The following is a 24,430-nucleotide window of genomic DNA, read 5'->3' on the forward strand; positions in this document are numbered from 1 at the left end:
GAATTTTGGAGAATTAAAAAACACTGTCATAATATCAGAGCTGGTATTAAATTTATCAAGTTTCACTTCTTTCATCATCACCAATGGTACTAATGAGTAGATTGAGACCCTTGGAAGCCAAATGTCTATTAAGTTCAAATAATGTACGTAACAGTACAACTAGGGCTAAAACTCTGAGAAAGAGAAACCTTTTTCTCTTGGATTGCCCTGGAGATTAACCTTTTGATTTCTTCTGTTTCTTTCTTGGCTTTATACAAAGTTGGCTTGGCAGGAGGATCAAACCTGTTCAATGTGAGAACAAACCTGTTCATGACACCTGCTATGTTGTTGCTGTAATTAATCTTTGCTTTGAGCTCTGGAGACTCCTCTTTATTTTCAACCATTTCTCCAACCAGCAAGCTCCCATTATTACATAGTCCACCTGAAGTTTATTTTGCCCTTATGCTACTTGACCATGATACAAAGACAGGGTTCTTTTCCTAGGATATTACATAATGAATCTAGCTGTGCCCAGCCAGATACTATATGCTGTGGGATGAGAACACTCTAGGTATCATGTGCATTCTGTTCTTTTTTTCTACTTGTTAAGTTTTCTTTCCAGTAAACTTTATGCTTATATAATGTGTTTCAAAGGCTGTTTTTCTGTTTCCCTTGAATAATAGTTGTTGACCATAAAGGGAAACACAGTACTCATTCCACAGCTGTATTTTTTTGTAAATGGTGAGGTAGTTCAACAGAAAATGTCTGCCTTTGGGGTTGTGTCAAATCACTAGCAGAGGTGGTAAGTGGTAGCTCTGGTCTCTGTCAGCCACCACAACAACCCTAGAGCACCTAATCCTAGTAACAGGTAGGTCATTCAGAATTCTCGCAATAGTAAGTTTTCTAAGAAAGAAAGTAAAACAAGTAAAAGAAAAAAAAAAAGAGATAATTTGGGGAGATGTCAAACACTTCTGAATGTCCTACATGTTGAAATATTTTTGCTGGATTCCCTCTCTCTCTCTTTTTTTTTTTTTTTCAGATTGCATCTTTGATATGCATAGTCTAAGATGCTTAGGCCTACTATGAATACAGCAATAGTCAGGCTAGTGGTTTCTTTTTTTTAAGATTGAAAGTTTAAGTGACATAGTATAGAAGTAATAGAGTAGCCAAAAAAACAGTGGACTAAAAAATGAAATTAAAAAAATCGTGGGTCAGGGAATTTCCATTTCTGTTAGTGGTTGACTAGGTTATTTAAAACCAACTTTCCTTTTGTGAATGATTATAAAATTTGGATAAAATATTAAGAAAAGAACACTTATATGAAGACATCAGATAGCTACCAAGTATTTTTAAGCTAAGCCTTGAAAGAAGAGGGAAACTAAGAAAAATGAGTTCAGCATTTGGGGATGCTTTATCTCTCAAGGAAATTGCAGCTTTCAAAAGTGAAATCAGTGACTGGAAGGATGAGAAGCTGTGTAGAGCTTCTCTACATTTTATGAAGATGGAGGAATGAAATTTGGAGTTGAGAATTTGTCAAGGAGCAAGGTATGGTTGTCTTTTCAGTTAAGACCTTCAAAAGCTGCATCCCTAAGTAAGGGTAAATCAGAAATAGACTATCCCTTTGCAGGAACTGAAAGTGAGTTTCAGATGATCTCAATTCCTGATTGGATTAAAGCAAACTTTTCTTAACCCTGATGACTTGACAAAAGCAAAAGTTACTTCACTGAAGGAAGAGAAATCACCCAGATTCTCAGATTGTCTTTTAAAATGTTTAATGTCTATTACTTAGTAACCATCTAACCTATCCATGCACAACAATGAAAATGGATCAAAACCAGGAATGACAGAAATACAAAAAGATGGCAGCAGCATTCAGGACTCACATGTGAGTGCAGAGGAAAATCTGAAAAAGGCCCCAAAGAAGAAGATAAAATGGTAGCTGGAACCATAGCATTGCAGCTGGAAAATGAGGTCACATGCACTAGCAAAGGCTCTATAGGAAGTTGTGGTTTGGAAAAGGACCACTTTTTTTTTTTTTAGATGGAGTTTTGCTCTTGTTGCTCAGGCTGGAGTGCAGTGGCATAATCTTGTCTCACCACAACCTCTGCCTCCTGGGTTCAAGTGATTCTCCTGCCTCAGCCTTCTGAGTAGCTGGGATTACAGGCATATTGCCACTATGCCCAGGTAATTTTATATTTTTAGTAGAGATGGGGTTTCTCCAGGTTGGTTAGGCTGGTCTTGAACTTCCAGCTTCAGGTGATCCACCCACCTCAGCCTCCCAAAGTGCTGGGATTACAGGTGTAAGCCACTGCACCTGGCCAAAAAGGGCCACTTTTATTCTGATGATGAAGCAATAGAAGCTGGCAGTGAGGATGTTGTTGAGTCTTGTGACAAAGAAAATGTAAATGCTTCAGAATCAAATGTTGGGACTAATACAGACTGGGCAGATGCCATGGCTAAAATCCTTGACAAAAAAACTCCTGAAAGTAAGCCTACTATCCTAGGTCGAAAGAAGGAGCTGGACCAAAAAAAAAAAAAAAGTTAAAGCAAGAAAGACTAAAGAAAATAAAATAGTGTGATAAGAGGCTGGAGTGGGAAATGATGTGCAGAGTAAAGCCAGATGTTGCCAAGACAAAAAAATGGAGAGAAGTTTTCAGAGAATTGCAATGAGGGGTATGGTGCAATTATTTAATGCTGTTCAGAAACATCAAAAGAACATTGATGAAAAGGTTAAAGAAGCTGGAAGCTCTATTAGAAATATGTGAAGTTGATATCAACTATCTCCAAGAAAGACTTCATCCGTGTTTCATGAGGAATGAATGGAAGTACAAATGAGACAAGTTCAACTGGGAAGATACCAAAAGCCAAAGAGACTGAAGTAAAATCAGAAGAGGGCCCAGGTTGGATGATTCTATATGATGATTTCATGATGGTAGCATCTATGAAAGATGGGGACAGAGGACCAAGATGGCGGATTAGAAGCAGCTGCAGTCTGTGGCACTCACAGAGAGGAATGAAAGGAATGAGTGAATATAGCACTTTCAGTGGAAATATCCTGGTTCTGACATTGGGACTGATTGGGGAAACCAACCACAGAGAATGAGGAAAAACAGGTGGGGCAACAGCCCACCTGAGAGCAACACAGAATCAAGGAACCGTGCCCCCCAGCCAAGGGAAGCAGTGATTGATTGTGTGACCATGGGAAACCACACTTCTCCTGTGGATTTTTGCAACCTATGGATCAGGAGATCCCTTGTGAGCCCACACCACCAGAACCTTGGGTCCAACATACAGAGCTATGTAGAGTCTTGGCAGAGCAGCTGTTCAGACATGCACAAAGACCCAGAGGCTTTATATATACTGTGGCTTCAGGATCCCCACAAATGTATCTGCAACTCAGGCAAGGTGGGAAGTCCACACATACCCCTAAGAAGGGGGCAGAATCCAGGGAGCCAAGGAGCTGAGTGGTTTCATTCTGCAGGCCTCACTTTCATGGCATCTCACAAGACCCAAGGCTTAGAATTCCAGCCAGCCACTGGCAACAGGGTGTAGCCTGCCTGAGACCAATTGGAGCCCCCAGTGGGAGGGGTAGGCACCATCTCTTCTGTTTGGTCAACTCACGCATTCCAGCACTCAGACTTTGGGGGGTCCAAATGGTCCAGAGGAGGAAAGGTCTCCCCAGCAGCATAGTGGCTTTGCCAGATTGTGGCACTATTCTTTAAGCAGGGCCCCAATCCATTCCTCCTCTCTGGGCAGGATCCCTGACCTAGTCCCTTCAGCCACACTGGCCAGCATGTATTAGGGACACAGCTCTGATCTCTTCCTGGGAGGGAGGGAAGGGTCACTATCTGGGTTGGTTGGATGACTCAGGTATTCCAGCCTGCAGGCATTGGAGAGTCCAAGCCACCAACAGGGGCAGAACGTTCCCCACCATGACACAGCTGTTTTGTCAAGGCATGGCCAGACTGCTTCTCTAAGTGGGACCCTGATACACTCCACCTCTGGGGTGGGTCCTTCCAGCCAGGTCCTCTGACCACCCCCATCTGTATTCTATGGGGTCTACAGAGTTCTAATTTCTTCCTGGGATTGGATGTATGAGAGGCAAGGCAGGCTGCCACTTTGGCTGTTCAGGCTTCTCAGCTAGTCCAGCCTGTGGGCCTTGGAGAGCTCTAATTGAATGGGGACTGAGAGGATCCCCAACACAGCACCACTACTCTACCAAAAAGCAGCCAAACTGCTTCTTTAAGTGAGTCCCTGATTCCATTCCTCCTGACTGGGTGAGACCTCCAACCAGGGTCTCCAGCTACCTCCTATAGGCACGTTTGGGCCAGAAATAGGTCAGTACCCACTGGGATGGAGCTTTAAGAGGAAGGGGCAGGTTGCCACTTTTGTTGTTTCTTAGACTTCAGTGGTGATACCTCCGGGTATAGGAAAAAGTCAAGGCTACTAGAGTCTGGAGTAGACTCTCAGAAAACTGCAGCAGCCCTATAGAAGAGTGGCCAGACTGTTAAAAGAAAAACAAACAGAAAACAACAACAACAAACCCACAAATAATCTGTCCAAAGGTCAGCAACCTCAAAGATTGATGGTAGATATGCCTACAAAGATAAGAAAAAAGTCAATGCAAAAACGGTGAAAACTCAATGCAGTACTGACTGCAGCATCTCTCCAGCAAGGGCTCAGAACCAGGCTGAGGCTGAGATGGCTGAAATAACAGAAGTAGGCTTCAGAATGTGAGTAATAATGAACTTTACTGAGCTACATACAGGTGCATATTGTAATCCATTGTAAAGAAGCTAAGAATGATAAAACAATATGGAAGCCAACAGCCAAAATATTCAGTTTAGAGAGGAAAATAACTGACCTGCTAGAGATAAAATACACTACAGAAACTTTACAATGCAATCATAAGTATTAATAGCAGAATAGACTAAGCAAATGAAATAATCTCTGAGCTTGAAGATTATCTTTCTGAAATAAGACAGGTAGACAAGAATAGAGAAAAGAGAATAAAAAAGAATGAGCAAAACCTTTCAGTAATATGGGATTATGTAAAAAGACTGAGGCTATAACTAACTGGGATACTTGAAAGATACGGGGAGGATGGAACCAAGTTGGAAAACATACTTCAGGATATTGACCAGGAGAATTTCCCCAGCCTAGGTAGACAGGCCTACATTCAAATTCAGGAAGTGCTGAGAACTCCAGTAAGATATTCCACTAGAAGATCATCCCCAAGACACATAATCATTGGATTCTTCAAGGTCAAAATGAAAGAAAAAATGTTAAGGGCAGTGAGAGAGAAAGGCTAGGTCATCTACAAAAAGAGGCACTTCAGATTGTGTCAGTGAAAACCCTACAAGCCAGAAGAGACTGAAGACCAGTATTCAACATTCTTAAAGAAAATAATTTCTGGGGGGGGGTCTCCACGAGAGTCCGGGGTAAAGGTCGCGTGGGCGGGGGACTGTGTGGCCACCTCTGAGTGGGGGTCTGGATGATCGCAGGTGCCTCTCCTGTCGCCGATGTGAACGCGGCGCGGAGTCTGGGCGGGCTTGGGCCGGTTCCGTGGGCAGGTTGACTCAGCTTTTCCTTTTGAGCTGGTCAAGTTCAGACACGTTCCGAAACTGCAGTAAAAGGAGCTAAGCCCTGACTTGTCTCCAGCTGGGACTATTTAAACCATGGATTTTCCCAGCTGTGTTCAGTGGCTATTGGAGGGTGGACCTGTGGGCACGGACGCCCACTACCTTTTCTCTACCGATCCAGGCAAATGTGCAATACCAACATGTCTGTACCTACTGATGGTGCTGTAACCACCTCACAGATTCCAGCTTCGGAACAAGAGACCCTGGTTAGACCAAAGCCATTGCTTTTGAAGTTACTAAAGTCTGTTGGTGCACAAAAAGACACTTATACTATGAAAGAGGTTCTATTTTATCTTGGCCAGTATATTATGAATAAACGATTATATGATGAGAAGCAACAACATATTGTATATTGTTCAAATGATCTTCTAGGAGATTTGTTTGGTGTACCAAGCTTCTCTGTGAAAGAACACAGGAAAATATATACCATGATCTACAGAAACTTGGTAGTAGTCAATCAGCAGGAATCTTCAGACTCAGGTACATCTGTGAGTGAGAGCAGATGTCGCTTTGAAGGGGGGAGTGATCAAAAGGACCCTGTGCAAGACCTACAGGAAGAGAGACCTTCATCTTCACATTTGGTTTCTAGACCATCTACCTCATCTAGAAGGAGAGCAATTAGTGAGACAGAAGAAAATTCAGATGAATTATCTGGCGAACGGCAAAGAAAACGCCACAAATCTGATAGTATTTCCCTTTCCTTTGATGAAAGCCTGGCTCTGTGTGTAATAAGGGAGATATGTTGTGAAAGAAGCAGTAGCAGTGAATCTACAGGGACGCCATCGAATCCGGATCTGGATGCTGGTGTAAGTGAACATTCAAGTGATTGGTTGGATCAGGATTCAGTTTCAGATCAGTTTAGTATAGAATTTGAAGTTGAATCTCTCGACTCAGAAGATTATAGCCTTAGTGAAGAAGGACAAGAACTCTCAGATGAAGATGATGAGGTATATCGAGTTACTGTGTATCAGGCAGGGGAGAGTGATACAGATTCATTTGAAGAAGATCCTGAAATTTCCTTAGCTGACTATTGGAAATGGACTTCATGCCATGAAATGAATCCCCCGCTTCCATCACATTGTAACAGATGTTGGGCCCTTCGTGAGAATTGGCTTCCTGAAGATAAAGGGAAAGATAAAGGGGAGATCTCTGAGAAAGCCAAACTGGAAAACTCAACACAAGCTGAAGAGGGCTTTGATGTTCCTGATTGCAAAAAAATTACAGTGAATGATTCCAAAGAGCCGTGTGTTGAGGAAAATGATGATAAAATTACACAAGCCTCACAATCCCAAGAAAGTGAGGACTATTCTCAGCCGTCAACTTCTAGTAGCGTTATTTATAGCAGCCAAGAAGATGTGAAAGAGTCTGAAAGGGAAGAAACACAAGACAAAGAAGAAAGTATGGAATCTAGTTTGCCCCTTAATGCCATTGAACCTTGTGTGATTTGTCAAGGTCGACCTAAAAATGGTTGCATTGTCCATGGCAAAACGGGACATCTTATGGCCTGCTTTACATGTGCAAAGAAGCTAAAGAAAAGGAATAAGCCCTGCCCAGTATGTAGACAACCAATTCAAATGATTGTGCTAACTTATTTCCCCTAGTTGTCCTGTGTATAAGAGAGTTATATTTCTAACTAATTAACCCTAAGGATTTAGACAGCATGAAATTTATTTACATATATCCAAGTGAGAAAATGCCGCAATCCATGTGGATTTCTTCTCTTTAGTGTAATTGACCTACTTTGGTAGTGAAATAGTAAATACTTACTTTGAAGAAAATTTCACTTCTGTGTCTATTTTATATTTGGGGTTTTAACATAATTTGAATTGAATAGTTCATTCTTTATCACAAGCCCAAATTTTAAGTAATTTCGACTCTATCTTAAATGAGAATTATCTATTTTAAAAAAAATATATATATATATGGCATTTAAATAAATGGCTATACTGCCCAAAGTAATTTACAGAATCAATGCTATCCCCATCAAGCTACCATTGACTTTCTTCACAGAACTGGAAAAAACCACCATGAACTTCATATGGAACCAAAAGAGAGCCCGCATAGCCAAGTCAATTCTAAGCAAAAAGAACACAGCGGGGGGCATCACACTACCGGATTTCAAACTATACTACAAGGCTACAGTAATCAAAACAGCATGGTACTGGTACCAAAACAGAGATATAGACCAGTGGAACAAAACAGAGGCACCGGAGGCAACACAACATACATACAACTATACAATCTTTGATAAACCTGACAAAAACAAGCAAAGGGGCAAGGATTCCATGTTTAACAAATGGTGTTGGGAAAACTGGCTAGCCATGTGCAGAAAGCAGAAACTGGACCCCTTCCTGACACCTTACACTAAAATTAACTCCAGATGGATTAAAGACTTAAACATAAGACCTGGCACCATAAAAACCCAGAAGGAAATCTAGGCAAAACTATCCAGGACATAGGAGTAGGCAAGGACTTCATGAACAAAACACCAAGAGCATTGGCAACAAAAGCCAAAATAGACAAATGGGACCTAATGAAACTCCACAGCTTCTGCACGGCAAAAGAAACAGTCACTAGAGTGGATCGGCAACCAACAGAATGGGAAAAAATTTTCGTAGTCTACCCATCTGACAAAGGGCTGATATCCAGAATTTACAAACAACTCAAGCAGATTTACAGGAAAAAAACAAACAAGCCCATTCAAAAGTGGGCAAAGGATATGAACAGATACTTTACGAAAGAAGACATATATGAGGCCAACAATCGTATGAAAAAATGCTCATCGTCACTGGTCATCAGAGAGATGCAAATCAAAACCACATTGAGATACCATCTCACGCCAGTTAGAATGGCGATCATTAGAAAATCTGGAGACAACAGATGCTGGAGAGGATGTGGAGAAAAAGGAACACTTTTACACTGTTGGTGGGAGTGTAAATTAGTTCAACCATTGTGGAAGACGGTGTGGCGATTCCTCAAGGCCTTAGAAATAGAAATTCCATTTGACCCAGCAATCCCATTACTGGGTATATATCCAAAAGACTATAAATCGTTCTACTCTAAGGACACATGTACACGAATGTTCATTGCAGCACTGTTTACAATAGCAAAGACCTGGAATCAACCCAAATGCCCATTGATAATAGACTGGATTGGAAAAATGTGGCACATATACACCATGGAATATTATGCAGCAATCAGAAATGATGAGTTCGTGTCGTTTGTAGGGACGTGGATGAATCTGGAAAACATCATCCTCAGCAAACTGACACAAGAACAGAAAATGAAACACCGCATATTCTCACTGATAGGTGGGTGATGAAAAATGAGAACACATGGACACAGAAAGGGGAGTACTAAACACTGGGGTCTATTGGGGGGAAAAGGGGAGGGCCAGTGGGAGGGGGAGGTGGGGAGGGATAGCCTGGGGAGAAATGCCAAATGTGGGTGAAGGGGAGAAGAAAAGCAAAGCACACTGCCATGTGTGTACCTACGCAACTGTCTTGCATGCTCTGCTCATGTACCCCAAAACCTATAATCCAATAAAAAATTAAAAAAAAAAAAAAAAAAAAAACAAACTATAAAATCTATTTTGCAAACAAAAAAAAAAAAAAAAAAAAAAAAGAAAATAATTTCTAACACAGAATTTCGTATCTGGCTAAACTAAGCTTCATACATGAAGAAGAAATAAGATCTTTTTCAGACAAGCAAATGCTAAGGGAATTCATTACCATCAGACCAGCCTTGCAAGAGCTCCTGAAGGAAGCACTAAATATGGAAAGGATAAAAATTTACCAGCCACTACAAAAACACACTGGAGTACACAGACCAGTTACACTATGAAGCAACCACATAAACAAGTCTGCAAAATAACCAGCTAGCATCATGATAACAGGATCAAATCCACACATAACAATATTAACCTTAAATGTAAATGGTCTAAATGCCCCAATTAAAAAACCCAGAATGGCAAACTGTTTAAAGAACCAAGACCTATTGGTATGCTGTCTTCAAGATACCTATCTCATATGCAGACACACATAGGCTCAAAAATAAAGGGTTAGAGGAAAATTTACCAAGCAAATTGAAAACAGAAAAGGAATACATAAATTTTTACTAATAAATTTGAAAATACAGATAAAATTTTTTCTTAAAACTCAACAAAACTGAAATGAATAAAAGAAAAAACATTAATCCTCTTAGATTCATTAAAAAATTGATAACTGGAAACCTTTCCTACTAGGATTAAGTCTTACCTTCAAAAGTTGGCAATGTCTGGTTCACAGAAGTGCTCAGATAATACGAGTTGAAGGAATAATATTCTTATTATCTTGCTTATGTTTATATATCTATCCCTTCATTAAACCACAAGCTCCTTTAATGTACCATGGTACCTTTGTACTCCCAGCATCCAGCACCCAGTTATTACAACTAGTCAATAAAGGTTGGTTGAATAATTGAATTAAAAAAGAAGAGAATGGTCACTGTTTACGGAGTGCCTTCATCAGGCCCAAGTGTCTCCTCTTGGAAGGGCACTAATCCCTTCATAAGGTTTCCACTCTCATTACCAAATTCCTTCCAAAGTGCCCTGTACCCAAGTACCATCACACTGGGGATTAGGGTTTTCAATCTATGAAATTCTAAGGCACACATCAGGCTCTATGCTAGAAACATTTATGTAATTATCTCATCGATTCTTAACTATACTTCTGTGAGAGTAGTATTTTTAGTCTCATGAAGGCATTACCTTTTAAAGCCTATTTCTTTTCACTATACCAGTGATTTCCAAAATTGACTGCATATACCCTCTGGGGTACAGAATTGAGAAAAGAAAATTTTAGAAGCAAGTTGTGAATGAAGGAGTTTAAGTAATTTGTCTGAGATCATACACTTGAGCTTCTTCAGCTTATATCTGTCATTGAGAAAAATATCTGTAAATTTCTTAAACTTTATAAAGTTTAAAAAAGCCAACGCTAGTGAGAAATTGGGACTAAATGCTAATACAATTCCCTGTATTTTGAACAAGGGTCTTGGTTTCTACTCTTACTCAAATATCCTGATTTCCATCCTGTAGATGCCATGTGCATATTCTTTGTAAATAGTATTGACAAAATGTTGCTACATTTTTTCTTGTAAAATTGCAAAATTAGCCAATAGCTTTTTTTTTGTTTTTTTTTTGAGACATTGCCTAGGCTGGAGGGCAGTGGTGCGGATATCAGCTCACTGCAACCTCTGCCTCCCGGGTTCAAGTGATTCTCCTGCCTCAGCCTCCCAGATGGCTGGGATTACAGGCACTCACCACCACACCTGGCTATTGTTTTTTTTTTTTGTATTTTTAGTGGAGACAGTTTCACCAGATTAGCCAGGATGGTTTCGAACTTCTGACCCCAAGTGATCTGCCTCCTTTGGCCTCCCAAAATGGCAGGATTACAGGCATGAGCCACTGCGCCCAGCTACCAATAGCTTCTGAAGAATGGCTTTTATAATATATTTGCTCTAAATTTTATTTAGAAATGTGAACTATGAGCTATATTTTCCCAAGACTACTAACTAATATGAATTTAGTTGTTATAAAAAAAATCAAATTTCATCTGGTATCCTTGAGATAAAAACCAAAAGGAAGGCTTATGGAACTTATTGAAGCTTCTATTTTTGGTTACAGATTTCAAGTATATGCTAAAAAGAGATACTAAAATTTGGCCTACAAATTGTGATATGCTTTGGTGAACTACTAAATGATGAAAATTTTTTCCAGTTTCTATTCACACTATGCATTTCTTTATAAATCTATTTTATTCTAATTCATAATGTAAATATTATCTTTGTCTGAATGATCATGAAAACTGTGAAAAAAATCTTAAACCATGTTAAAAAGGGTAAAATAAAGTATGATACAGAATTTGTGAAAATCTTAGGTACATTTGCCAGTCTTTTATTCTTTATTTAAAATAAATTATTCTGATAGCATCATCTAGAAGCAATTTTATTGACTGAAAATTTTTTAGGTGATTATGCTTATACCAAGATGTTTTTCTCTGATATCTTTTTATCCAAGAGGTTTGTGGAAGTTTTAATAATGAACATTGGACTCTAAGGAACTAGCACAAATTCTGGAGCTGCTATAAACCATCTCATGAAAAGTCAAACCTATAGAATGATTAAAATAAAGAGTGTAATTCAAAACTAGTTATTGTTCAGTCTAATTTATGTTATTTATTGTCTGTGAACAAAAAGCAACTCTCTGGGAAAGGACCAAGTTTCAGTTAAGTAGAATTAGCTTTTAGTGAGCTTTACCTCATTTTATTGTATACCTTTTTTCTCTTTATTTGTGCCTTTCATGCTTTGTGTCTTTATGAGCCTGTCAGGGAGACAGAGGTTTTTTGTCTCTTTCTTTATTATGTGATTACTTTGCTGAATTAAGCTGCTTAAGTCACTTCACACTACTGTAACAGACTGGATAGCTAAACAAGAAACGTTTATTTCTCATGGTTCTGGAAGATGGAAGTCTGAGATCAGGGTGCTAGCATGGAAAGGTTCTTGTTGGCTAAAGGCACTATTGTTGGTTTGCAAACAGAGAACATATGACATAGCAGAGAGAGGAAGTGGGCTCACTCGTGTCTCCTCTTAGATGGGCATTGATCCTTTTATAGGGTCACTCTCATGACCTAATTCCTTCCAAAGATTCCCCATATCCAAATACCATTGCATTGGGTATTAGTGTTTTCAACCTATAAATTTCTGGGGGGGGGCAGAAACATTCAGTCTATAGCAAGCTCTCCCAAGACTATGCATATTTAAATTAAAAAAAAAAAACCTTTGTATAAAGAACCTAAAGTTATGTTTTTTTTTCCAAAATCTTTCTTATATTCCTCAATTCATATTATATGGTTATTTCTCCTACTGTATTACCTCCTCTAACTAGATTAAAATCAACATTACCCAAGAACAAGTTACCTTTTTTGCTAGAAGGGTAGGCCCTTGGAAAGAATGCACAATAATGACCCCTAAGGACTGAAGCATTTGTACAGGATTGGTTGCCATAGCAACATGTGATTAGGAGGTATGCTCAAGGTGAGGCCTCATTTAACTTCTGATTAATAAAGTTGAATGGAGTAAAATGGCCTATAACACATGGTGGGCATAAAATATTGGCTCAGAAGAAATGAAAATGAAGTGGACAGAATATTTTTTAAGACCGTATAGGCAGGTAGGCGGCTGGAAACTAGTGTTGTGGCAAAGGTCTTTCATGCTGTGAAAAGCCAGACATTACTATGTTTTGCTACTGTAACTAGGAAATATTGAGGGAAATTTGGCATAAAGTAAAAGCATTTCCAAGTTTATTTCTTCTGGCAATTAAGAAATAGCAGATCTAAGAAGCTTTGAGAAGGAAGGGATAAGACCTAGTTATTGAAAGATCCAGTTATCACTTTATGACTAATGCTTCTGCGTAAATTGGGAAATAATTTGAGTCACTGTTTTCCAGGAGAACTCAACTTTAAATCTCCCTGTTATAAACAGCATTCCTCAAACCACAAACCTGTCTCATTAAGCATCAGACATTATACAGATATTACTTTGACAACGACTCACATTCTCTCTCTGGATAGAAATGAAAGTTTCATACAATTTAAGTAGAGATAGTAATTAAACTATAGAAAGATGGGTCTCTGTAGTACTAGTCCATATTTAAGCTGAAAAACATATTGAAAAAGAATTAATGAGATTGTGTAAAATCTATTTGTATATGAAGTTTTCCAGCAACCACAAAATGGGACATAGTATAATTCAATTTAGTTATTAATTTTCTTTCATTTTTACTTAATTTTTTAAAAGAATAAACATGGATATTCCCAGACCCCAAACTGGAAAAATCATAGTACATTTAGACATATGGAATGAAGCCACAGTTGAAAGCAATTTCTTTTTGTGTTTTTCTGTAAAGAGAATTTGGAGATTTCAGAAAAAAAATACATTGAAAAAGTGAGAAGTTGTGAGTTGCTGGGGCACACATATGGTACTATAATGACATTGTTAATTAAGTGCAAATTGGCAAATAAATTATTTTCATCTACATGTTTCTACAATACAGTTTTTTTCCTTTTATTTGTGGGTAGAGTTCTATTCTTTAAACAGTAACAATAAGATAGGACTATATAGGGAACCTAGATGTAACTGATATTACAGGCTTTTTCTCTTAGAGATAAATGTGGTATTTCCAAAAATTAATTCCTCTTTCCCACTGTCAGTAGCCTCAGGGTAGATACTTCATCTGCCCAGGTGATTGGATAATTCATCACTAGACTAAATCCTTAACAAGGCTTCTAGGCAGGGTTAGAAAATAGATGGTCCTTCAAATAGTTACCTGCATCTTGGGCCATGTGATAAGTGTGATTTCCTGTGCCTATCACATCTATTACCACTGCAAAGAATTCTTGCCCTGTCTCTATTTTTTTCCCATATTCCTTACCTCCTCCCTGCTGCAAAGCTGGGCCCAAGCAGTTTACTGCCTGGGAGTAATGGGATGAAGGAAAGCATTTCTCTTGGTGATAAAGTAAGATGATATGCTTCTTTAGATGGGGGCAAGTAGAATTACATTTGTCCTATAAAAGTTAGAGGAAGAAGAAAGAGATATTCTTTACTTCTGGAGGTAAGGACATGTAAACTCTGATTTTGTTTTATGAGTTAAAGAAAAGGGACAGATAATCAGATCATGAAAGACTGGGATAATTGGGAGTAAAGGAGAACATAACTATTTCCATAGAGGATAACGTCAAAGTCAGTATAATATCTTTTAGGAAGTGGTTCCTAAGTGTTGTACAGATTTCCAGTTCTGGTTGAGCCCAAAAATCTATTAACACAATTGTAAAGGCACTCATTCTGGGGATTGCATTGGCGGTTTTTCACATCCCCAAATTTTACTTCCCAGGTTTATGTGGAACTTTGAGCAGTTGAGTTAAGCCCAATGTCTAAACTTCTCAGATATCATATAACTTGATATATAAATGTAAAAATGCTTATATATATGCCAATATTAACATTGTTCAAATTATTTTATTTTTATTTATTTATTTATTTTTTAGAGACGGAGTTTTGCTCCTGTTACCCAGGCTGGAGGGCAATGGCGCGATCTCGGCTCACCGCAACTTCCGCCTTCTGGGTTCAAGCAGTTCTCCTGCCTCAGCCTCCCAAGTAGCTGGGACTACAGGTGCATGCCACCATGCTCAGCTAATTTTTGTATTTTTAGTAGAGATGGAGTTTCACCATGTTGACTAGGATGGTCTTGATCTCTTGACCTCGTGATCCACCCGCCTCGGCCTCCCAAAGTACTGGGATTATAGGCGTGAGCCACCATACCTGGTCTGTTTTATTTTTAAAACTAGAATAAAGGAATATTATCATGTATTACCACGACAAAAATGTTTTAATGAAGGACAAACTAATTATCTCAGCTGAACATTAATAACTTATACAGACTAGTTCCTTAATAGAAACACCATTTCAATATGATGTCAAACTTAATAATGTTGAGATGCTCAGTTAGTGTAGGGAATACACATCAATTTCAGTGGAAAGAACTAGTGGCCAATGAGTAATCACATCAACCACAAAAAAAATCAAACAATTTTAGCATGTAGAGTGAGCAAAATGTGATGTAAATCTGTTTTGAAGCAAGTTCTAACCTTTTTCTTTTTATATTTCAGAAATAAGAAGACAGTATATAAGTATACCTAAAAGGGCTTTATAAATCCATCCTTTTAGAATGAATGACTTTTCCTTCTAATAGAAGGAGAAATCTGGTGGATGCCCTCTGAGATCAGTATGTTGAATATATTAGATAAGAAGGAAGGAAGCACTTTTATTAGTTTGGTATAGACAATCTAAAGTAATTACACCTTTCACATAATCTCTGCTAATACACTAGATTGCTATTTTGTTCAACTGTTACTTTGTTTAGTTCTGCTTTTTTGTGACACAAAGCAATCAACCTTTTATTTAATGAGAACAGGTTCTCATTTTAAGTTTGTCATCATCAGGGGAAACAGCCACAAGTCAGAGATGTTCTATGTAATTCCTACTACTGTGCAGCCTAAGAGCATGTGCAGCTCAAACATTAAACTGAATTCCCTACATAGCATATCTGTCAGATATTGTGTGTGGATACAGGAGTAGGATGCATCTTGCCATCCTACTTACATTTTAGATCTAAACCTCAAATTCCATCTTATAAGATCTAGCCAAATTTAGGATCTCAGAGAATTTGTTACTTTCATAGTAGTGTTATGGCTTCGGATACATTTCAAAAGTAAGTAGCTTAAAAAAAAATCTTTGAAAATTACAAATTACAAGTTTCCCTGACTAATGACTTACCTTTTAAGCCAACTTTAATAAACTCACATTTGAACTAAACAAACCTGATGACCAAAAGGAAAACTATGTTATTTTAAGAAATTAGCTTTTATTAGTATGTTTAGGATCTCACTCCAAAGTGACAGTCTCAGAACATGAAAATAATTCAAGTTTAGTGAATTCCAGAAATAAATTATGGATGCCTTATTGTTATAAATTGCTCAATTTGCTGTATAAATTGGGAAATGGCTTTTAAGTACTTGCCACCTATGCTTACATTTGATCTTTTATTTTTCTGTGTTTAGTGAGACTATAAAATGAAGATTGCAGTTGGAAACTGATTACTAATATCTTTAAACAACTTTGGAGCACAGGTGAGCATGGTTCATACCACATGTTCCTATGACCTTTGACAGCAGCCATTATATTGCATATCATCTTAATCCAAACTTTTTATGTCTGGCTTTCCTCTATCTGTTGCCTTTATCTCATAACCTCATTTCATTTCTTCCTCCATCTTAACCCTAATAACCAGGCATGTTAGGCAGTAGCAACCATATTTCATGTGACTCACATTGATACTTATTTGTCTTCTGTGCCATTCTTTTGGGGACTTTCTCTCTATTAGGAAGTATGCCTCATCTTTCTATTAGGAAGTATGCCTCATCTTTACTCTTTGGCACTGGAGACATTTTGGTAAAGGTTGGTAGTTTCAATCATCTTGACAGATTTATTAGACCTTTTTTTTGTATTAACAAACATTGTTGGTGACTTTCAAGTCAGACTGACCATATAGGTATGTTCTGCTGTGACTATGTAGATCTTGGCTGGAAGGACAAAACCATCTGGGTATATGCTGTTGTGATTTGTGCAGGTGGGCTCCTGGGAATTGGAGTTGCTAAGACAGTGAGTTTATATTTCAACACATAGGCAGCCTCAGGGGACCTACTTCTGCTCTATTTTGATTATGTTTTAGGTTGATCTTGCTAGGTTTTGGGAAGCTCCTAGAGATCTAGGAGGCCCAAAAGAACTTGAATCTGTTTTAGGGCTCAGTCATTTTGTTCATTAGAATTATAGATCAATGCCTCCATTGACCAATATGTTTTCACAAAATGCTTCACAATGTTTCTAGGTTTCATGAAATTTAGCAGAAGACAAAATATGTTGGTAGAATCTAGCTTCTAGGTGTAGTAATATCTTCTGTCCAGTTTTTGGATATGTTTATATTTACTATAGACTTCTTAATGCTGGCAGGTCAAAAGAAGTTAACATTTTCCATTGCAGTGATCTTCAGTTTATATTGGAATAGGATTTGCTTCCATTAATGATCCAATTAATGATGGGAACATGTTGTATGATGAGATGTGGGGATTAGGACCAATAACTAATCTTATTTTTTCCTCTTGTGAATACAACAGGAATAAACAATAATGTCACAGCTCCTTCACAGATTTCAAGCAGATTTTACATATGGTTGAAAGACCAAATTGCCTTATTCCAATATAAAATTTATAGAGTGACTCTGTACTAAAGATTGTACTGACAGCATGGATTCAGGCATTCTAAAGCCACTGGAGCAGATAAATTATCTGAGGAAGAAGGTAAAAAAGATCTTATGAAAAAACTAATAAAATTTTTGCCATTTCTTCATGGCAATTTCATTAAAAAATGTTTTTAATAGGATGAATAAAATGTATCTCATATTTGTGTCTCTATATTTCTGTCTGAACATTACTTCCCAAAGGTAATAATGTAACTTAAGCTTTGCTGCTACAAAGTAGGAATTTATAGAATTATGGCCATCAATCATATGCTGAATATTGCTGAAGTGCTGACTGATAAGAGACTTATTACCTACTGTCACACAACATAAAATTTTCTGTAAGAAAGCGTAATATTAACTACAGTGAAGGGTTTACTTTATATAGTGTTAGACATGACTTGTGTCTTCCCTTTTTAGATGACTTGTTGATAATTTTTATTCTAAAAATGAAATTGACTGTTGAAAGAAAACTTCTAAAAATTTGCATAGAACTATCATGGACTAATAGAACATTTGAATCAGATGATATCTGATTTACAACATTTGATTATAATTATTCAATATAGCTTGCTTGCGATAGAATGTTGGGAACCTTTCAGTGGCTCTTTCATTAGCATTTTCTGAGATCAGGAGAACTGCCTAAACCACTGGGGATAAGCTTGTTCTCTTGATTAGTATCAGTGCCTAGAACATAAAATGTGCTTAGAAAATCTTTGCAGAATTAATAAATGAGAGGGAATGAACAGAAAAGAGGAAATGCCAAGGAGAGTACTGAATCACTTCTCTCTGATCAGCATTACTATTATTTAATGTTAGAAAAACAAAGGGAGCATAATTCCTTTTTAGTTTATGAATATATGAGGCTCCTAATTCTTGATTTTGTTTTGCTCACACTTAAACCCTACATGACTGCAATCTAATTTTTATACAATTATGACCTTTTAAAACAAATCACATAATATCACATTTCTGCTTTGAAATGCTGCAATTCCTGTTTACTGTAGTTAGTGAAAATTCAGCCATTTATCTTGACCTACAAGTACAGTCTCAGCCCAGTCCTTGCTCACTTATACAACCTCATCCCTCAAGGCTCTTTGCCTTTCATACTGCATGCCAGTCACACAGGCCTCTCTCTGCTTCTAGGTCATTTCTACCCCAGGACTATTATAGTGTCTTTTCCCTGTGCCTGGAAGGTGGATCTTTACCTTCCTGGCTCCTTTTCATCATTTAGTTTTCCATTTAAAGTTCACCTCCTTCTCACTCATAGGCGGGTGATGAAAAATGAGAACACATGGACATAGAAAGGGGAGTACTAAACACTGGGGTCTATTGGGGGGAAAAGGGGAGGGCCAGTGGGAGGGGGATAGCCAGGAGGGATAGCCTGGGGAGAAATGCCAAATGTGGGTGAAGGGGAGAAGGAAAGAAAAGCACACTGCCATGTGTGTTCCTACGCAACTGTCTTGCATGCTCTGCTCATGTACCCCAAAACCTAAAATCCAATAAAAAATTAAAAAAAAAAAATAAAGTTCACCTCCTTAAAGAAGGCTTTCTTGATCATCCATCCTAGTTCACAATGCTCCCTGCAGCACTCTCTGCCTGGTCACTCATTATTTTTATATAGCAGTAATTATTTTATCCTATCATATTCCAGGAGAGTAATTTTTATTGCTGTTTTCTCATGCCTAGAACAGAAGTTGGCACAGGTTGAATGTGTACATATGGAATTTTTGGTTACACGTTTAGGTGTTCTAACAGACTGGGCTTAGTGGCTCATCCCTGTAATCCTAGCACTTTGGGATGCCAAGGTAGGCAGATTGCTTGAGCTCAGGAGTTTGAGAATAGACTGGGCAACATAGTGAGACCCTGTCTCTACCAAAAATAGAAAAATTAAGTGTGGTGGCATCTGCCTGTAGTCCCAACCACTTGGGAGACTCAGTTGGGAGGCTGGCTTAAGCCTGGGAGGCAGAGGTTGCAGTGGGCCAAGATCACACCACTGCGCTCAAGCCTGGGCAACAGCCAGACACTCACTCCAAAAATAAATAAATAAAACATAATAAAATAAATGCTCTGACAGGAAAAGTGAAGAACTTTGAAGCTTGCCCTTCTTGTCTGAGGTCTTTCAGTGCTCTATGCATATGTGTAATTATTATATTACACTCTATCACTTTATGAGCCCAGCAGATTTACCAGTTGTAATGAAATAATTTTGAAATAATTTAAACATTTTAAAAAGTGAGGGCTTTCTAGCATATGCTATGTTCTTATCTACAAGTAAATATAAATCATATATATAGTGGGTTTTACTGTTTGTCACCAATTTATCTTCCTGAAGGAACTGAAGCTTTAATCACTGTTTCTGAGGGTCTATCTTCTTTGATCTGTGATACCCAATATCAATCAGATCCATCAGCCACATGGCAGCTATTGATATTGAAGTTAACTAGAATTAAGTAAAATTAAAGTAAAATAAAAAAATAAGGTTCTCAGGTGTATTAGTGACAATTCAAGTGCTTAATAGTCAATTTTATTGGCTATTGTATTGGGCGGTACAGATACAGAAACGTTTATATCATCACAGAAAATTTTCTTGGAAAACTTAGTCCTAGATTGTGTTCTGTGTGTACACAGTGGGCTTGTTTCACTTAGTTTGAACTTGAATGCTTCAAGTCCTTATTGCTAAATTTTTAGTTTTTCTCAATGCTTAATGCCTAAGCATTTTAGAAACTCTTTCCCCTCTCTCCTTCTTCCCAATTCTCTGCAACAGTTACAACCCCATCTTTCTATAAGATTACTAGTATATAAAACTCTGAGAACACTGTCCCTCTAGTTAGTAGCTGCAATTTAAAAATTGACTTCTTTACAGAATAGCAACTTTTTTTTGCCACTGTAAACTGCACTGTATTAACATCTTCGAACATAAACATATTAACCTATTGCAACTCTGTTTAAAGGCTTGTGTCCCAGAAGTGGAGTTGTTGAGTCAAAGTTTATATAAAATTTTAGTCTTCTTGGATGCAAAAATTCTAAGTAAAATACTAGCAAACAGAATACAGTAATGCCTCCAAACAATAATACATCATGAATAAGTAGAACTTCTTCCAGGAATGCACAGCTATTTCATTTTTTCTCCTTTTTCAAATTATATTTTTGAATAAAATTAAACCTTGCATAATGCTGAGGTTTAGGGCATAAATGAATTTGTCATCCTGGTATTGAGCATAGTGCCCAGTAGGTAATTTTTCAGCCCTTTCTCCCATCTCTCTCTCTCTCACTAGTAGGCTCCAGTGTCTTTTGTTCCCATCTTTTTGTCCATGTGTATCCAATATTTACCTTCCACTTGTAAATGAGAACCTGTGGCATTTAGTTTTCTATTTCTACATTAGTTTACTTAGGATAGTGGCCTGTAGCTGCATCCATGTTGTTGCAGAGGACATGATTTCATTCTTTTTTATGACTGTATAATATTCCATGGTGTATATGTACCACATTTTCTTGATCCAATCCACTATTGATGGGCACCTAGATTGATTCCATGTTTTTGCTATTGTGAACAGTGCTACAATGAACATATGGGTGCATGTATCCTTTTGGTGGAATACTTTGTATTCCTTTGGGTATATACTCAGTAATGGGATTGCTGAATCAAACTGGTTGTTCTGCTGAGAAAACTCCTCTCCACAGTGGCTGAACTAATTTACATTCCCACCAAAAGTGTGGTAGTATTCCCTTTCTTTTTCTCCACAGACTCACCAACATTTGTTATTTTTTTCATTTTTGTAACAAAAGCCATTCTGACTATGTGAAATGGTATCTCATTGCAATTTTGATTTGTTTTTCTTGATAATTCGTGATGATGAGCATTATTATGCTTGTTTGGCCACTTGTATGTCTTCTTTTGAAAAGTATCTGTTCATATCCTTTGCCTACTTTTTAATGGGGTTATTTGTTTTTTGCTTGTTGATTTGTTTAAGTTCCTTACAGATTCTGGACTATTAGACCTTTGTCAGACTTACGGTTTGCAGATATTTTCTCTCATTCTGTAAGCTATCTAATTCATTGGTAATTTCTTTTACTGTATAGAAGCTCTTTAGTTTAATTAGGTCCCACTTACCAATTTTTGTTTTTGTTGCAATTGCTTTTGGGGATTTAGTCATAAATTTTTTGCCAACACAGAATGTACCTGTACCATGCTGTTTGGTTACCGCAGCCTTTGGTTGGTTGGAAGTCGGGTAATGTGATGCCTCTGGCTTTGTTCTTTTTGCTTATGACAGATTTGGCTATTTAGGCTAGTTTTTTTTTTTGGTTCTTATTAATTTTTGATATATATTTTTCTAATTCTGTAAAAAATGGCATTGGTAATTTGATAGGAATATCATTGAATCTGTACATTGTTTTGTGTAGTATGACAATTTTAATGATACTGATTCTTCTTAATCCATGAGCATGGAATATTTTCCCATTTACTTGGTCTGCCTCTGATTTCTTTCAGCAGTGTTTTGTAGTTCTCTTTGTGGAGATATTTCACCTCATTTGTTAGATGTGTTCCTAGTTTTTTTTGTGTGTTTGTGTCTTTTGTAAGTGGGATTGTATTCTTGATTTGGCTCTCAGATAGAATGTTACTGGTGTATAAAAATAATATTGAGTTTTATACATTGATTTGGCATCCTAAAACCTTGCTGAAATTATTTATTAGTTCTAGGAGCCTTATGGGAGATTCTCTAGAGTTTTCTAAGTATAGAAGCATATCATCAGTCTAACTTCTTCTTTCCTTATTGGGATGCCTTTATTTCTTTCTCTTGACCGATTGGTGAGGTTATTTCAGGGTTAGAAATCTATGAACTTAGATCATAGATAACTTTATCAGTTAAAGGGGAAAATAATATAATTATATGAATGGACACTGAAAAGCCTTGAGTAGAAAATGTTATTAATAAAACGTCTAAAGAAGATAAGAATACCAGAATACTGCTTAAATAAAGATGATCAGAAATTATAGCAAATATTATTCTAAATGACAATGTTTAATATAAATGTAGACATTTCCATTATATTGGTAAAGAACAGGGAAATGATTAGTATTCAATATTATTCAACACTGTTTTGAAAGTCCCTTAAAATACAGAACATTGGTTTGTGCAAAGATTTCTTGAGTAAGACCTAAGAGCACAGGCAACAAAAGCAAAAATGGACAAATGGGATCACATCAAGCTACAAGGATACTTCACAGCAAAGGAAACAATCAACAAAGTGAAGAGGCAACTCTCAGAATGGGATAAAATACTTGTAAAGTATCCCTGTGAAAAGAGGTTAATAACCAAAATATGTAATAATCTCAAATAATTCAATAGCAAAAATGAAATCTGATTATAAAGTGAGGAAAAGATCTGCATAGGCATTTCACAAAAGAAGACATACATATGGCCAAAAGGTACATTAAAAAATGCTCACCATCACTAATCATCAGAGAAATACAAATCAAAACTACATTCAGATATCATCTCATCTTAGTTAAAATGGCTTTTATAAAAAAGACAGGTGATGACAGATGCTGGTGAGGATGTGGAGAAATGTGAATGTTTGTACATTATTGATGAGAATGTAAATTAGTATAGCCATTATGGAAAATAGTATGGAGGTTTATCAGAAAATTAAAAATAGAACTACCTATCCTATGATCCAGCAATCCTACTGGTGAGATACATCCAAAATAAAGGAAATAGGTATATCAAAGAGATATTAGAACTCCCATGTTTATTATAGCACTATTCCCTATAAAAGAGATATGCAATTAACCTAACTGTCTATCAGTGGGTGAATAAAGAAAATATGGTATATATACACAATGGAATATTATTCAGCCATGTAAATAATAAAATTCAGTCATTTGCAACAACGTGAATGGAAATGGAGAGCATTATAAGTGAAATAAGCCAGGTCTGGCAAGAAAAATATTGCATGTTCTCACTCATATGTGGGAGCTAAAAAAAAAATGATCTTATGGAAATAAAGAGTAGAATTATGGTTACCAGAGGATGGGAAAGGTGAATGGTGGGAGGGTTGGATAAAGAGTGGTTAGTTAATGAGTACAAAAATGTAGTTAGAAGGAATAGGATCTAGTGTTTGGTAGTGCAATAGGGCAACTAGGGTTGCCAATAGTTTATTGTATGTTTCAAAATAACTAGAAGAGTGGAATTGAAATGTTCCTAACAAAAATATTAAATGATTGAGGTGATAGATATTATTATTTTCTTTATTTGATCATTACACATTTTATGCTTCCAAAAGTTAACATATACCCCATAAATACTGTGTAACTATTATATATCAATAAAAATAAAAATAGAAAACACTAATACAAATGAAATAATACCTGAAATAATGGAAAAGGAAATATAAAATGATTTCTCTTTCTTTTCTTGACTATGTTATCTTAGTATTTTTAGAACCTATTTTGGACTGAATTATGTCCTCCCTAATTCTTATGTTGAAGCCTTGACACCCAAGGCAAACTGTGTTTAGAGATGGGGACATTAAACTGGTAATTAAAAATAAATAGGGACAATAAAGCTGAAATCCTAATCCAGTATGACTGGTGCCCTTATAAAATGAGGAAGAAACACCAGTAAAGAGTGCACACAAAGGAAAGAACTTGTGAAAACCCAGTGAGAAGGTGGCTGTCTTGTAAGCCAAGAGATAGCTCTCAGGAGAAGCCAATCCATCGGCACCTTCATCTTGGACTTACAGCCTTTAGAACCATGAAGAAGAAAATTTTGTTGTTTAAGCCACCCATTCTATGGTATTTTGTTATAACAGCCTTAGCAAAAACTACTGTAACACACTCATGTTAGTAAAAATGTACAAATTGTTTATAGTAAGAGAATTTGGTTAAATGGATGAATAGAAGATAATTATATAAGAA

The 24,430-nt window shown here is 37.1% G+C and overlaps 2 protein-coding genes and 1 pseudogene across 4 annotated transcripts in view; all 3 read left to right on the forward strand.

Moving 5' to 3' along the window:
- Positions 1-24,430, forward strand: part of COL5A2 (collagen type V alpha 2 chain) — a 422,925-nt gene that overhangs the window by 17,762 nt on the left and 380,733 nt on the right. The window contains exons 3-4 of one of the 2 annotated variants that reach the window (XM_078327126.1): positions 14,702-14,826; positions 16,274-16,342. The gene's annotated coding sequence lies outside the window, so the exon portion shown is untranslated. The remainder of the gene's footprint in view (positions 1-14,701; positions 14,827-16,273; positions 16,343-24,430) is intronic. The other variant, XM_078327125.1, reaches the window with a different exon arrangement.
- Positions 2,240-3,226, forward strand: LOC108592079 (RRP15-like protein pseudogene; annotated as a pseudogene).
- On the forward strand, positions 5,438-7,399 carry LOC100396301 (E3 ubiquitin-protein ligase Mdm2-like). 2 transcript variants are annotated; one of them, XM_054257365.2, is made up of 2 exons: positions 5,438-6,427; positions 6,569-7,399. In XM_054257365.2, exons 1-2 carry the CDS (start codon positions 5,747-5,749, stop codon positions 7,220-7,222), a joined length of 1,335 nt encoding a protein of 444 aa, XP_054113340.2. In that variant the 5' UTR covers positions 5,438-5,746; the 3' UTR covers positions 7,223-7,399. The 2 variants fall into 2 exon arrangements, with proteins under 2 accessions (XP_054113340.2, XP_035160164.3); XM_035304273.3 differs by having other exon boundaries at positions 5,438-7,399.

This window comes from Callithrix jacchus, chromosome 6 (assembly GCF_049354715.1).
Source record: "Callithrix jacchus isolate 240 chromosome 6, calJac240_pri, whole genome shotgun sequence".
In the NCBI taxonomy this organism is placed as follows: Eukaryota; Metazoa; Chordata; class Mammalia; order Primates; family Cebidae; genus Callithrix; species Callithrix jacchus.

Bases quoted from the DNA above. Each gene is read 5' to 3' on its own strand.
- LOC100396301 (XM_035304273.3), top strand. From the start codon at position 5,747: ATGTGCAATACCAACATGTCTGTACCTACTGATGGTGCTGTAACCACC.